General features: G+C 47.4%; 1 protein-coding gene across 2 annotated transcripts in view; it reads right to left on the bottom strand.

Moving 5' to 3' along the window:
- Positions 1-13155, bottom strand: part of tns2a (tensin 2a) — a 40730-nt gene that overhangs the window by 4077 nt on the left and 23498 nt on the right. For both annotated transcript variants that reach the window (XM_053850432.1, XM_053850433.1), the window contains exons 4-19: positions 9007-9045; positions 8668-8709; positions 7688-7737; positions 6622-6805; positions 6230-6280; positions 6020-6142; positions 5286-5350; positions 3982-4065; positions 3704-3816; positions 3238-3298; positions 2853-2928; positions 2595-2724; positions 2179-2244; positions 1999-2115; positions 409-1926; positions 166-331 (exon numbers count right to left, since the gene is read on the bottom strand). In XM_053850432.1, coding sequence (XP_053706407.1) covers positions 166-331; positions 409-1926; positions 1999-2115; positions 2179-2244; positions 2595-2724; positions 2853-2928; positions 3238-3298; positions 3704-3816; positions 3982-4065; positions 5286-5350; positions 6020-6142; positions 6230-6280; positions 6622-6805; positions 7688-7737; positions 8668-8709; positions 9007-9045 — 2885 coding nt within the window. The remainder of the gene's footprint in view (positions 1-165; positions 332-408; positions 1927-1998; positions 2116-2178; positions 2245-2594; positions 2725-2852; positions 2929-3237; positions 3299-3703; positions 3817-3981; positions 4066-5285; positions 5351-6019; positions 6143-6229; positions 6281-6621; positions 6806-7687; positions 7738-8667; positions 8710-9006; positions 9046-13155) is intronic.

Below are 13155 nucleotides of genomic sequence, written 5' to 3'. Positions count from 1 at the left end.
ATTTTGCTCTATCCATGACTTGTATTTTGGCCCCTGTCACAGGAGTCCGTACAGTTTACCGTATCATAGCGCCCAATGTCTTTCACTTGTAGCCCATATGTTAGTGGTATAGACAGCTGACTTCATACATTTGCGTATTTTGACTCCCCAAATGAAACCGGTTACCTCTCTTGCGTACGCAGAGGACTACTGGTGTGGACCGGGGTGGGTGGTCCAGACATGTCGGACGGTGTGGAGCAGGCAGCTTGGCCGTCTTTGTGGACCCTCTTAAAGGAACCGTGGGGGATGTGATCCCTCCAGCCCACGCTGTCACTGGAACTGCGGAGTCCCTCTGAAAATGCATGTTTTCTTCAGCGTCTCAGAGACCTCAGTCGAGCGTGGAGTCATTCTTTGTGCGGCGCAACTCACCTGTGTGTGAGTCACAGTTGCATGAGTGTGCATCTGCCTGGTGATGGTGGTGGGGGTTGTGCTCCACTGGGCCGTTACTGTGGCTGCACGGACCTGACATGCAGGAGGCAGGAGGCAGAGGGGAAGTGGACTCAGACTGGTAGCCGGAGGCATAGCCTCGACTTTCCGAGGGTGAGGGTTGGTACGGAGAACATGGGCAGACCTGGTGGGGTGTTTGGTACCCGCTGCTGCTGCTGCTGTACTTCAGGTCCAGGTGGGAATGGGCATGAGAACGTGAGGCCTCTGGGTACGCAGGGTGGCCCGATGGCAATGGGTCAAAGGTAAAGGAGGGTAAGTCATGACCCTGTGGGCCAAATGATCCTATGGCCTCCCTCCTATGCCAATAGTCTGCCTCCCTGTCCCTCTCCCACTGGAGCTCCGCCTCCCTGTCGCGCTCCCAGTGTAGAGGCAGATCTCGACCTCGCCTAAGTCCTGGGTCTCTCTCCCATGGAAGGTCCGAGGCGGCCTCTCTGGCTCTCCTCAGCCCCACCTCTCTCTGATGGAGCTCTGCCTCCCTGTCCCAGTGGAAGCTGTCGCCTCGATCCAGCCTGATGGAATGATATCCTGCTGAGTCTTCTCTTCTGATGCTGCAGTCCCTGCAAGGACAGCCAGCGGACGAGACCCCGTCCATCAGCACTACATCGTGATAGGGTGGGTTGTTGGAGGGTTTTGGGTGATGTGGGTACGGGTGATGGTGGCTATGAGGCGGAGGGGAGTGGTGGTAGGGGCTGTAGTCCTCCTCTCGACAACACAAGCGTGGCGGTGCAGACAGCGGGTGATGATGGGGGCTATGGGAGTGTGGCAGGTCTGGTGAGGGGTAGGGGCAGAGATGACGCAGAGAGGGAGCTTCAGAGCATCTGGTGTGTCGGTCCCACACTAGGTCCGGAGGTGGAAGTGACTGGTGTGGACTGTAGTGTTGGCATAGGTCGATGTGAGAGGGAGGGGCAGCTGTTTTGGGGCTGGTCGAAGGTGTTGCCCCGTGGTGACCATTGATACCTGGAGCCCGGTCCAGGCAGTAACCGTTGGGCATGAGGAGGGTGCGGTCGCAGCCAGGCTCTGCACAGCGCTGCGAGCGATAACCATCCCTGCAGGAGCACGACCGACTCAGTCTCAGCGTCCCAGTTCGCTCCGACGGCAACGAATCCCCATCGTCCAGGATGGCGGTCTCACGTTCCGCGTCCCGGTTGCCCTCTATGCCTCCCAGGAGTCGCTCCAGTTCTTCTCGTTCCTGTCGTGTGGGAGGAGGTGGGCGCACTGGCTCCTCCTGGTGGTCGGGGTGAAACGGTGACTGGTTCAAATTCATGGAATGGTTTGATAGCGTGGATTCTGAACGATGCGGGCTGATGTGATCAGGTCTGTCCTCTGGAGGTCCAGGGCTGCTGCCATTGGTTGAAGTCAGAGAGCCAGAACCCGGGCCGCGCCGCTTCTTGATCTGAGCATAGAGGCTTCCATCAACAGGGCCTCTGGTGTGAGCGATGTCTGAGATGACATGTAGGAGAAGGTAACAGAAGTAAGGTAAAGATGACCACGACTGGGAGGCCTGTACGGTACCTTCTAGACTGTCCTGGTACCGCTGGTTGAAGTTCTCGTAAGAATCCCATCGCACCACCGGGTCGGCAGTGTTGTAGTCCACAGTAACAGCCGGGTCGTTCTTTTGGTATTCACGCCCTGAAAAGTGCAAATGATATCAGATGAATTCGTGGGGGTGCAACTTGTAGAGGACTCACTGACCTTTGGCTCGTTCAGGTCCAGAGGAGAAGACAAACTCCACTGTCGCATCAGAGGGAAAACGTTCATCTGGCAGTGAGAGAGGGAGAGCTTCAGAAATACTGTACGCACGAGCCTTCCCGCAGTTCACAGACATGCTCATATCAACCTTCAACATCGAGGCAATATGTGTGGTTGGAAGTGTTTATACTATTTCAAGTCCTTATCTCAATGTAACGTTGTTGTCTGTATCGCTCTGATCTCTGATCTCACTCTATAAGTCTTAAACATGAGATCCTCCCTCCAAATCCACACACACATTGACCCTGTTGGTTAGACGTCCATGTCCAAACTCAGGTTTAACAAGCGGTCTGACCCGCTGGTGGGAAACTAAGAGGAGTCATAACTGCGAGTATTTGAAAGAGGAGCTGAGCTCTCACCGGTGCAGGCGTCGTCCAGCTCTCCCTTGCCAAACCAGAGCTGGGCTCCGTGAACGGTGCAGGTGTGGAACTGCAGCCGAAACACCGTGTCTCTGTGCGCACTCTGAGCGCGCCTGTGGTAACACTTGACCTGCAGGAGGCAGCAGAGAGATTCATCCGTTTATAATCTTGTTTTGAACGCCACTTAAATGAAACCACTAATGTGTACAGTTACTCATTTACTGTGAAATTTAAGAGCCCCCCCCGCTTCCTCCTCACCATGATGTCCCCCTTCAGCAGCAGGGCTGGTTCAATAGTCACACACAGCCGCCGCCCCCCTGTGCCTTGAAGGTCACTGCGGATGACAAAGTGAACACAAACAAGCCCATTATACAGGAGGAGACGGCGTCCGTGACCAAATATAGGCATGGTGAGAGCAATTGATCGAGTCTGGTGAACATCTGATGTGTACCACTGATTCAGTTTACCATCACGCGGAGCTTCGTACTGTAACAAACAGACTCTCACAAACTTGTGTGGTTCAGTAGTCATTTAAGTGAAAATGGATTTCAGATGCTTTTTGAGAAATGTGACGGCGAAAAGGAAGTTTGGTTTTTAGTCTGCTCTGCTCTTCATGTGCCACCTGTTGGGGATGCGCACTCACTAGATGCCTGAAGTGTAGACCAGCTGCATGGACTGGTAGATCTTCAGGAAGGGAAAGTATCCTGGGGAGAGAAGGTCAGACAGAGTGAACATGATCGTCATGAAGGCAGAGGAATGTGCTGACGGTCGACTGAAGTCGATCATCAGATTAAAGATAAACAGATCAGTCTGGGCGGGAGTGTGTGTGTGTGTGTGTGTGTGTGTGTGTGTGTGTGTGTGTGTGTGTGTGTAGGAGTGCGGTCAAGTTAAAACTAGCTTACAACAGTCAAAGTTATTATTACAGTTGAATGACCGAGTTGTGTGACATCTGAGCCCAACAACTAACTGCATGAGGACCAAGCGCTTCAGGCCCTAACAGACTTAGAGACACAAGAGAAATGACAAGTTTTTCATGGATATTACACATCATTTTGCTGTGCAGTTCTTGCAGGAAATGAGATTATAGCTTTGCATCAACAGGCACAAACCTCCTTCGCCCTGGAAGTTGGGGAGTGAAGGGATGAGAACTTGGTGGAGGAAGAGAGGGCTGCTGTTCATCTTGATGGCCCCCGAGAGGAGGCCCCCGAAATAGTAGATGTATCTGAACCAGAGAGGAGTGTAAGACGTGTAAAACATATTCAAATATGAAGACAAAACATCAAGAAAAGAATGCTTGCCATTGAAAACAGCCTTTGTCTTAGCGGAAAACAATCTGAGCTTCAGTTTCATTATCTGAGACACAAACAGGACACGCTGAGTCCTCTACCTGTTTTGAGATGGCTGAAGGGAAGAAGACACTTTATCTTCGCAGAACTTCCTCATGGCCAGAGTGCTAAGCGCCTGGTCCGCCCTGCACAGGAACACACACACACACACCGTTTTCAGGCAACGCTTTCCATCAAGGGACGACTCCGTCCAAGCCAGAAAGCACATGGAGAGGATACAGCTGGCCGAGGCCACAGGATAAACTGGTTTCCACTGCTGCGGGGCAAAAATCCATGGGGTCTCAGTTATCAAAGCTTGAAAAGAAATCATTGTGTGGCGTTGACCAAAGTCACGTGTCGCTACAAGCTGAGGATGAACTCATGTATTCATGCAATCACTTTTTAAGACACGTTGATCTGTGTTTGGGTCGGCGCAACCGCAGCCGGCTGCTGCGGTGCCAGTGAACTGAAGGCAGGCTTTATGGGAACATGTTTGTTTATTTCGCTCATAAACTTGATAGAATCGCCAAGATGTCACGAGTGAAAAGTGACAGTTAAATATGAGACATTTCAAGAGAGGAAAAGCTCATTTCGACATCCATTAACAACCCGCTATCATCCAAACTTTTGTTGGAAAAAACCTGTTACCGACTCAGCTTTCTGGTCAAATATGCAGTTTTCCTCGAATATTTGAGGACGACTGGATCAAGTCGTGTCCAGCCTCTTTGAGAGGGCATTGAGAACAGCTTTACTTGAGGCAGTACAAATCATATTCTTTACTTAGTAAAAAGTTTAGGGGCAAACATTTGCATTGTGTTTACATTAGTAGTTTGAGTGTTGCACAGAGTGACTGTTCATATGTTGAAAATCATAACGGGAATGAACATGAAATTCATTTTTTAATGCACCCATGTGCTTTTTCTTCCAATATATCGATTACTCTGTCATAATAAGATGATAACTAGAGGGTACTTTTAGAACCTTTGTTGTTGTTGTTGATCATAATAAACCAACTTGGCTGAAGTTGAAGTTCTTTAACTCAAAAAAAACAAACATCTTAAAATGTAATGTGAACTATACATAAAGAATATCAGTTCAGAATGACTTATCTCATTGTCTCATAGCGAGGTGTCAAATATGTGAAAAAAAAAAAAAAATATATATATATATATGTGAAATATATAAATATAACCAAACACATTTGGTTTTATGCCCTAATATCTAAATCATATATATATATATATATATATATATATATATATATATATATATATATATATATATATATATATATATATATATATATATATATATATATACTTTCGTAGCTCTGAGCACCAGACTGGCTTCTTGAAGCTTCACTCACCCTGCAGAGATCTTGCTGTAGTGCATGTAGGCAGCGACGATCACTCCGGTTTTTCCTTTGTTGCCCTGTGGAGAACAAACACTGACGTGAGCAGTCACTCATCATGCACGCTCATTCCTCGAAAAGCAAGTTAGTGACAGGTCACAAACGTGAACTCAAGAGAAGCCATTTGAGCTGAAATTAAAACACTCCCCGCAGCGCTCCCGACTTCCTCACAAATACCAGTTTAAATTCCTGAAACAACCCCTGTTGCTTCCAGCCGCCACCAACTGGAGGTTTCCTTGTTGATGGGAGAGTTTTTTTTCTTCTCATCTCTGATCACTCAGGGATACGTTACATTTGAACGAGATGCCTGGACAACCTCAGGGTCAAGAGGTCATCGCTTTAAAGCATAGGAAAACACATCAGTGTGAGAATCTTATTTGGTCTTTACTCGGTTACACCAGGTGTGTTCAGTCCCTTCACTCCATCTAAAGCAGGAAGCTGAATCCTGAGGGATTAGTGAGAGAAAGTGGCAGCAAACATGCCTCAAAAGAAGTGCCCTATTGAACAGGCGGTGGAGGTCTGACTAATAAAATACTGTTGCTGTTAGAGTTAACAGCAATGAATTATTGCAGCTACTTGACAATAAAGACAAAGAAAGTGGTTTTAATCCAGTCTGCTCCTGCTGATAAAAAGGGAGTCTGAGAGCATGGGAAACACGGAGGAAATCCTAGAGACCATTAAACTCTGACCTTGCAGTGCAAGACCACCACGTGCTGGGGATCGGAGGTCAGCCACGTCTCCATGGCTTTGCATATGGCACAGATCTTATCCAGTGGCGGGGCATGGAGGTCGGGCCAGCCGAAGTCGTGAACCTGCAGGGCGCAGATGGGTGTCATGTGGCTGATCAGGCTTAACACTGCTTTGAAACCTTCTCACAAGACACTGACGCGGGCTTTTACCTTGGTGTTGAGCCGGCTGATGTCGTGGCGCCGCTCCGAGAGGTTCAGCAGCTGAAACAATCCAGATGAAAAATGCGTGGAAGGTTTTCATTACGCTGCTGGAAATATTCTCTCATGTAGAATGACAACATAAAAACACACAGGATTTCATTGAGTGCCCCTTATTTTCGAGACTAAACTAGACGTCGAGTATCACTTCCCCTGCGGCACGTCAAACGAAACATTGTTTCCAGCCCATTTCAAAGCACTTTTCTCTCTGGCAAACATTCATTTGTTGACGTTTAACTCTATTTAGTCCAGAATGTTTGTTATCTTTGAGGCTAAATTTAGTTGAACACAGGAAGATAGGATCGGACCCCACATTAGCGGACGCGTGACGCATGCGGCCTCACCAGAAATTTATCTTGATGTTTGGACTTGAGCATGGCGGCCACTTCCTTCACGTTCAGCCGGTACCGCTGCTCCTCCAACTTCGGAGGGAAGAAGACGGAGATGATCCTCTCTGTGATGTAGGTCAGGTCGAAGTCGTAGTGGCGCTCCATCACGCGCTCCATCACTCGATCCACGCTGAAGCTCCTGCAGCGAGGTTTAGCTTTAACAAAAGAGCTTTGTGCAACAATAACACGACTATAGTGAATGACAAGTCTCGAGTGAGCAACTCTTGAAAACTTCTTAGTGGTGAGTTAGACAGGGACTTTTTTATCTGGAAGCATCCAACATATGGAAAAACTGAGGCTCCATTTTTTTCTCTTACTCACGACAAAACGCTTCTGAATCTTACAACTGCAGGTCGTGTGATCTCCTTTGATGGTTATTAGGTTTTGTGTATGTGGCTAACTGTTGGAGAGCGAGGCAGCAATCTCACCATGGCCACGACATAACTACATAATGGACCTCTGGAATCCTTAGTGCATGAGTTGTGGTGACTCATTACATGGACCACACTCTTCTGAATGAATGAAAATAGGTCATGTCAATGCGTCTTTCAGAATGAACCCAACATTCACGACAAAACAATGCAAATGAAATGAATAAAAAACGAAATACGGGTACGAATAAATGGACGAGAACATTCTTGCTGGGAGGTGTTGCTAGGAAAAATAAGGAGATGAGATCAGTGAGCGCTTCAGAACTACCAGTAGCACACAGTAGCTTTGCTCCTACTAAATGTTTGATGTATGTCAAGTACACTTAGTATCTGTCCGCGTCATGTAAACAGGGATGATTTCAGTATATTTATTCAGAGAGCAGGAAAAACCACCAGCCTTGACAGGAAGTGTGTCAGACTTGAGCGTCCACATTTGTGGGCAGGAAGTGGCACGAAGGACAGTCACGGTGACTAAACTTGTTCTGTCTGTATATGATAATGATCTGAACTATACTATTCAAAGTACTCCCAAACAACAACATGTACAAACGTTATAGTAATAATAATATCCCATGATCGATGGCACTTACCTTGGTAGCGTGTTTCGCTGCTTGGTGTAAGTCAGAGACTTTGTGGAACCCTACGGAATTGTACAACACAGATCAGTGTATTTCCAATGATAAATGTCCCACATTTGCCTGTGTCCGTGGTCAGGCCAGCAATGTTGTATGGAGAGATGAAGATGCTGAGCTTCTCTCGGGGAGTGAGCAGGATGGAGAGGATCAGATGCACATGTGCTCAGGTGCTTAGGAGACCAAGTCAGAGAGGCGAGATGGAGATGGTTTGGACATGTACAGAGGAGAGAGAGCCAGTACATTGGTAGATGAAGATGTTGAGGTTGGAACTGCCAGGCAGAAGGTGGAGAGGAGGGTCAAAGAGGAGATGGATGGAGGTGGTGAAGGAGGACATGAGGTTTGAGAGAAGAGGAAGCAGAGGACAGGGTGAGATGGAGGAAGGTGATCCACTGTGGCCACCCCTGAAGGAAGAAGCCAGAAGAAGAAGAAAGAAAATGAAGAAGAAGAAGGAGGAGGTTAGAAGTGCCAGGCAGAAGGTGGAGAGGAAGGCCAAAGAGGAGAGTGATGGAGGTGGTGAAGGAGGACATGAGGTTTGTAGGTTTGAGAGAAGAGGAAGCAGAGGACAGGGTGAGATGGAGGAAGGTGATCCACTGTGGCCACCCCTGAAGGGAGAAGCCAGAAGAAGAAGATTGTGAAATCGTATCAGTAAAGGATCAATTTAAGATCTATATATTTCCCTCTCAAGTGTCAGGGCTCCCCACAACCGTGGACCAAACCAGGCCTGTCTCCCATGAGAACCATTTCCTACAATTTTATATGACACGTCATAAACTTTGGTGCGGCTGCGGCAAGGATCCCCTGTGATGCTGGCGTTTCTCTCCTTGTTTTGTTTGTCTCATGAATCCTAAATCTTAAGTCTTTTGTCCGACAAATACGTGTCGTATCACCGACCAGGCAGGAAGTGGTTTGAGGTGAATCGGAGGGTGGGTTCTCACCATGTGTTGGATGTGTCGTGATGGAGTCGTCCCTCTGCGTTGCTGGAAGGAGATGGGACAGTTGAGATGAGCAGGAGTATGAAAGTACAGAAAGGCCAAGGTCGGCACGGAAGAAAGGTAGCTCCATTAAACAAACAGGGCGACTTCCTCGCGCAACGTCGACATGCTTTCTGTTGGAATACCGCACTGCTCCAGGAATGAACTGAGCTCAAACTGAGCTGAGGGCTCAGTTTACCCGAAGGAATGCAGTGGGAAAACTGTATATGCTGGTTTTGAGGGAACCAATACAAAGCAGAAAAGCTCCAGAGAAACAACTGTGACCTCTAACGGGAAACTCACCAGGTCATTGGAAGGAGCAGGGATGCATGGAGAGGTCACCTGGAAGACACAAAGACAACAGCATGTGAACACAAAGACTCACACGTGGACTATTTTCTTTGCTCTTGAATAGAGAAAGGGGTCAAAGCTCAAGACAGGAAATCATTTACGAACAGAGGGACAAAGATAGAACAGACAAAATTTCCTTTCTTGCCAAGTAAAAATGAGTGGTGCGTATATGTAGAGGCAGGATAGTACGGTCCAGTTTTGACTCACCAAGAGGATCTTTTTAAATTTAAGTGGTGTTTAAGGACCGTGCAACCATTAGCATCTGTCAAAAAGACCACCTGACAAGTAGCCGCAATTTCTATCCAAGGAAATCCCAGCGACCTGAGAGGTTCATTCTGTGCTTCCAAGCCCGAGACTGCAGCCATTCAACTGTGAATTAGTCGGAGAATTTCAATTGGCTTTTTCACTTTCAGCGCGATCACTTCCAGTTTCATCTTCTTAAGAGAGTCAGTCATGTAACTTGCTGAGGCCAGTTCAGGGTAGAGGGAGACGGGGCCGTGGTTTTGGAGCGCCACAATTTTGGACCGAGTACAGACAGTCCCAGTAAAACTACTCGGATGCTCTCAAGCGGCAAGTAAATACAGACACACAGCTGATGTTTGATGGCATGTTTACAGGTTGTTAAGTGTGTGCAAATGTGAGCTGGAAAGACAGAGGCAAACACTCAGACACAAACACGCAAAGACAGGGTGACACATCCGATTCCCATGTCTGTTATGGGCCCACACGTCAATGAACTGTGACCAGAGGAAGCAGGAGGTGCACAGCAGCCCTAATGAAGGGGGTTGAGGGCCACAGTCATGCTTACGTAACCGATGGAACACATGCACACACACACGTGAACACACACCCAAGGCAGTGTTCCTGAGACATCGCTCTTCTTTGGACTGTTTATTTGGACACAGGAAAAGGGCCAGGGTATATCTCATTGTGCTCAAAGGGGAAGTCAGCGGGTCCTGTGGAGGGAGGGAGCATGTGTCACTGCCGTGCACGTGCTTGGGTGAGGTGCCCTTCTCCCCCCGTGCATCTGTATCGCCGACTTGTTTGAGTTTAGAAACAACATAAACAGGAAGGCAGAGGAACACATACCGTGCTAAGTCAAGAGAGGAGCACAGCTAGATACAGGGTTGGGAAGTGGGACGACAATCTGCAAATTGTCACTGTGGGTAATGGTTAGTGATCTTTTCCCTTGAATTACTGTGTTTCTGCTTCCTCTTAAGACAGCATGTGTTCATCTGTCGGTTTACAGCCGCCTGTGAAGACAGTGAGGAGCGTGTCCTATAGGCAGAGAGGACTAGAATCTTGGTTTTGTACCCAAAGATTAACGTGAACAATGTTTTTTCAATCATCATCCAGGTCGAAGACTTGCTGCACCAATCCATCTTGTGATGGTTTACTCAATCCTTTCCGACTCCCGAGCCCCGAGGAGAAAAAAAAAACCTCAACCAGAATATCCAACCTTTGGAAATTGCCGACCGCACTTTCAGTTTCCCCCTTTGCCAACTACTGAAGCAGTACTGGAATCTTAATCTGTTCCTTAACTCGAGTAATACACAAACTGATCTTTGTCTGCGACTACAAAGATCGCTACTCAGGGTGACCCGGGGTTGTGAGGAACATCAGCAACATCAGCAGAGTCGTGGGAAGTAGTCACCAGAAGCAGGACAAATTAAATCGGAAGTCCTGTGCAAAGGGAATGCTATTATATCACTGGCACTTCAAGCGGAATTCACCCGGACAGATGCCAGTCTCGGAGAGACGGTGCACCAAAGCAGTGCTCATTGTTTCAAATATCCTGTTGTGTTGACTCTTGTTACGCTGGCAGTGGACCTTGTAGCATGATTCAGCCTTTCAACCTCGGCACTGTTTCCCGAGTGCCACCTTTCCCCTGGCTTTTATTTTCCCATAAAAAGGCCTTTCTCAAATGAACCCAAGTCTTTCCCCCTCTTTGCTGGTGCCCAAGTGAAGGGGCCTTGAGAGGGCAGTCACTAAACAAGAACAAACACACCACACAACCAGATTCCATCTCCTCAGGCCAAGACTTGCGTACAAACTTCCTGCTAATCGACCTCCACCCATCTCCTGCACTTTTATCCCTCAGTCTTTCCGCGCCTCTCATCTTCTCTAGACTTTGTTAGCCACCATTTTCAAATGTCCCCCCTCTTCCTCTGTTACGTCTTTGTGTTTACAGCCTGTTAATACATTGCGGTTGTTTGTGGTTGTCAGCAGCAAGAAATGTTCCAATCTCTAAATCTGTGACAAGCAAAATTCATTTTTGCCAATCTCCCTTTTTCTCCTTTGAAAACACGTCTTGTTTGCTTCCTTTTTAGCTTCTTCTTCACTTCGGCTCATGGCTTTAACCCCTCATGTCCATCAGTAACCAAATATCCTTGACTGTGACAAGCTTGTTCCGACTTGCTGGAGCTGCAAGTCATGGCCACATATGAACCTTAAAACTAGTGAAACAGTTGAGCTTGTCTCCTCCAGTAATCTTTATGTTGCGTCTCAGTATTTTATATTCTACCCATAAAACTGTATTCCTTCACTTTTTATTCATATATCCTCTCTCTTCTCTTTCCACATTGTTTGGCTGCAGTGGCCCACACTCCTCCGGCTCCTAACATCGTCTTTGAACCATCAAAGTCAGAGGATGCATAGCTAATGCACAGGGCTTTCCTCTTAACACACGCCTCACCAAATGTGTTCTCAGAGAGCAGTAACTAGCCAGTGACCTCGCCTCCTTGGTATGTTAGTGAGCACAGCAGTACGGGAGCGAAACGCTCAAGACAGCTCGAGAGTTAGTGCGTGAGAGCCATATTTTTTTATTTTAAAATGAAGAATACGGTGATACGTTTATGACATTAACAGTTCATGTTGGCAGCGTGTTTGAAAATATGCGATTCTTCCACTTTCCCATAAAACTTTCCCACTGATGGTTTAGCCACTCTGACTGCCATGTTGCAACGAAAAAAAGTCATAACCATAACCATGCAGTGATTCATGATGCCATTACACATTTGTGATTTTGGATGCGCGGGCGGGTAATGGGAAAAACATGACAGTGATAATATTGGCCAGAGCGTTGAGTGCGTATCCCTGAGCTTGGACGAAGATCCTACTTTTAAGTGATGGGCTGGTGAGGCTTCATGAAACATTTTCAGGGCTCCATGGCTGGTTTCAATGCAGTGGTGGTTCAAATACAAAGGTTTTAGAGAGAGTGCCATCGAGTGGGCACTGAAAATAACCCTGCGACAGAAGACCATCACTCCCTCGGATGAACATCTCTGTAGTCTTCCATTCTAAAAGGGAGGCAATAAAGGGCCTCGTAGCTTATACATAAAAAGCTTGCAATTGGAATGAAATGATATTGTCGTAATATCGACAGCCAGCAAACACATAGGCGGCAAAGCTGTGGTTAAACTGTTGCATGGAATGTCCTGTTTCAAGTTTGAGGAAGGAATTTTGGAGCCCACAAAAGACGCAGGCTTGACATCATGTGACACGGCCCGGACTGGTGTCATGGTGATGCGGTTGTTAGTGCTTGTGACGACGGGGCTGAACTTTCCCCTCGGCAACATATGGTCGCAGCTTTCATGTTAGCTGTTTCGGATAATGGCGTCCCCATTCCACGACTCCCGAGGGGGACCTGCCAGTGGGCCGTGGCCTTGCAAGCTCTCGTCATCTCCATCATAGCAGGGGGATCAAAGACTGGCTGAATGAGAGGAACAGAACACACACTGCTGTTCAACAACCCTTGGTGTTTAAAAAAGAAAACTGGAGCAAGCTCGCTTTAATAACAGCAGACAGGAATGCAATACAAAAGACACATATGTAATAAATGTTCACCATTAATGCCATGTCTCATTTGTCAGAACCATGGTTCAACCTGAGCAGCACCTTTGAGAAACAGCTGCTCCCCTTCAAACCTTCCGTCTGGTAAATGTAGCCAAAGCAGTCGGAACATTCCAGGAACAGTAAAGGCTTCTCAAAGTCAAGGCAATAATCTGCTGCTCTATATGTTACACCTGTTTCCCATCATGGTTTCAAACGCACCTCGGGTTTATTCAAATTAAAAGCCACAAGTATTCCGAGTAGCATGAC

The sequence above is a fragment of the Synchiropus splendidus genome, chromosome 18 (assembly GCF_027744825.2).
Source record: "Synchiropus splendidus isolate RoL2022-P1 chromosome 18, RoL_Sspl_1.0, whole genome shotgun sequence".
Classification (NCBI taxonomy): domain Eukaryota; kingdom Metazoa; phylum Chordata; class Actinopteri; order Syngnathiformes; family Callionymidae; genus Synchiropus; species Synchiropus splendidus.
The sequence above is the reverse complement of the archived record's forward strand: the minus strand, read 5'-3'. Positions and strand labels throughout refer to the sequence as shown.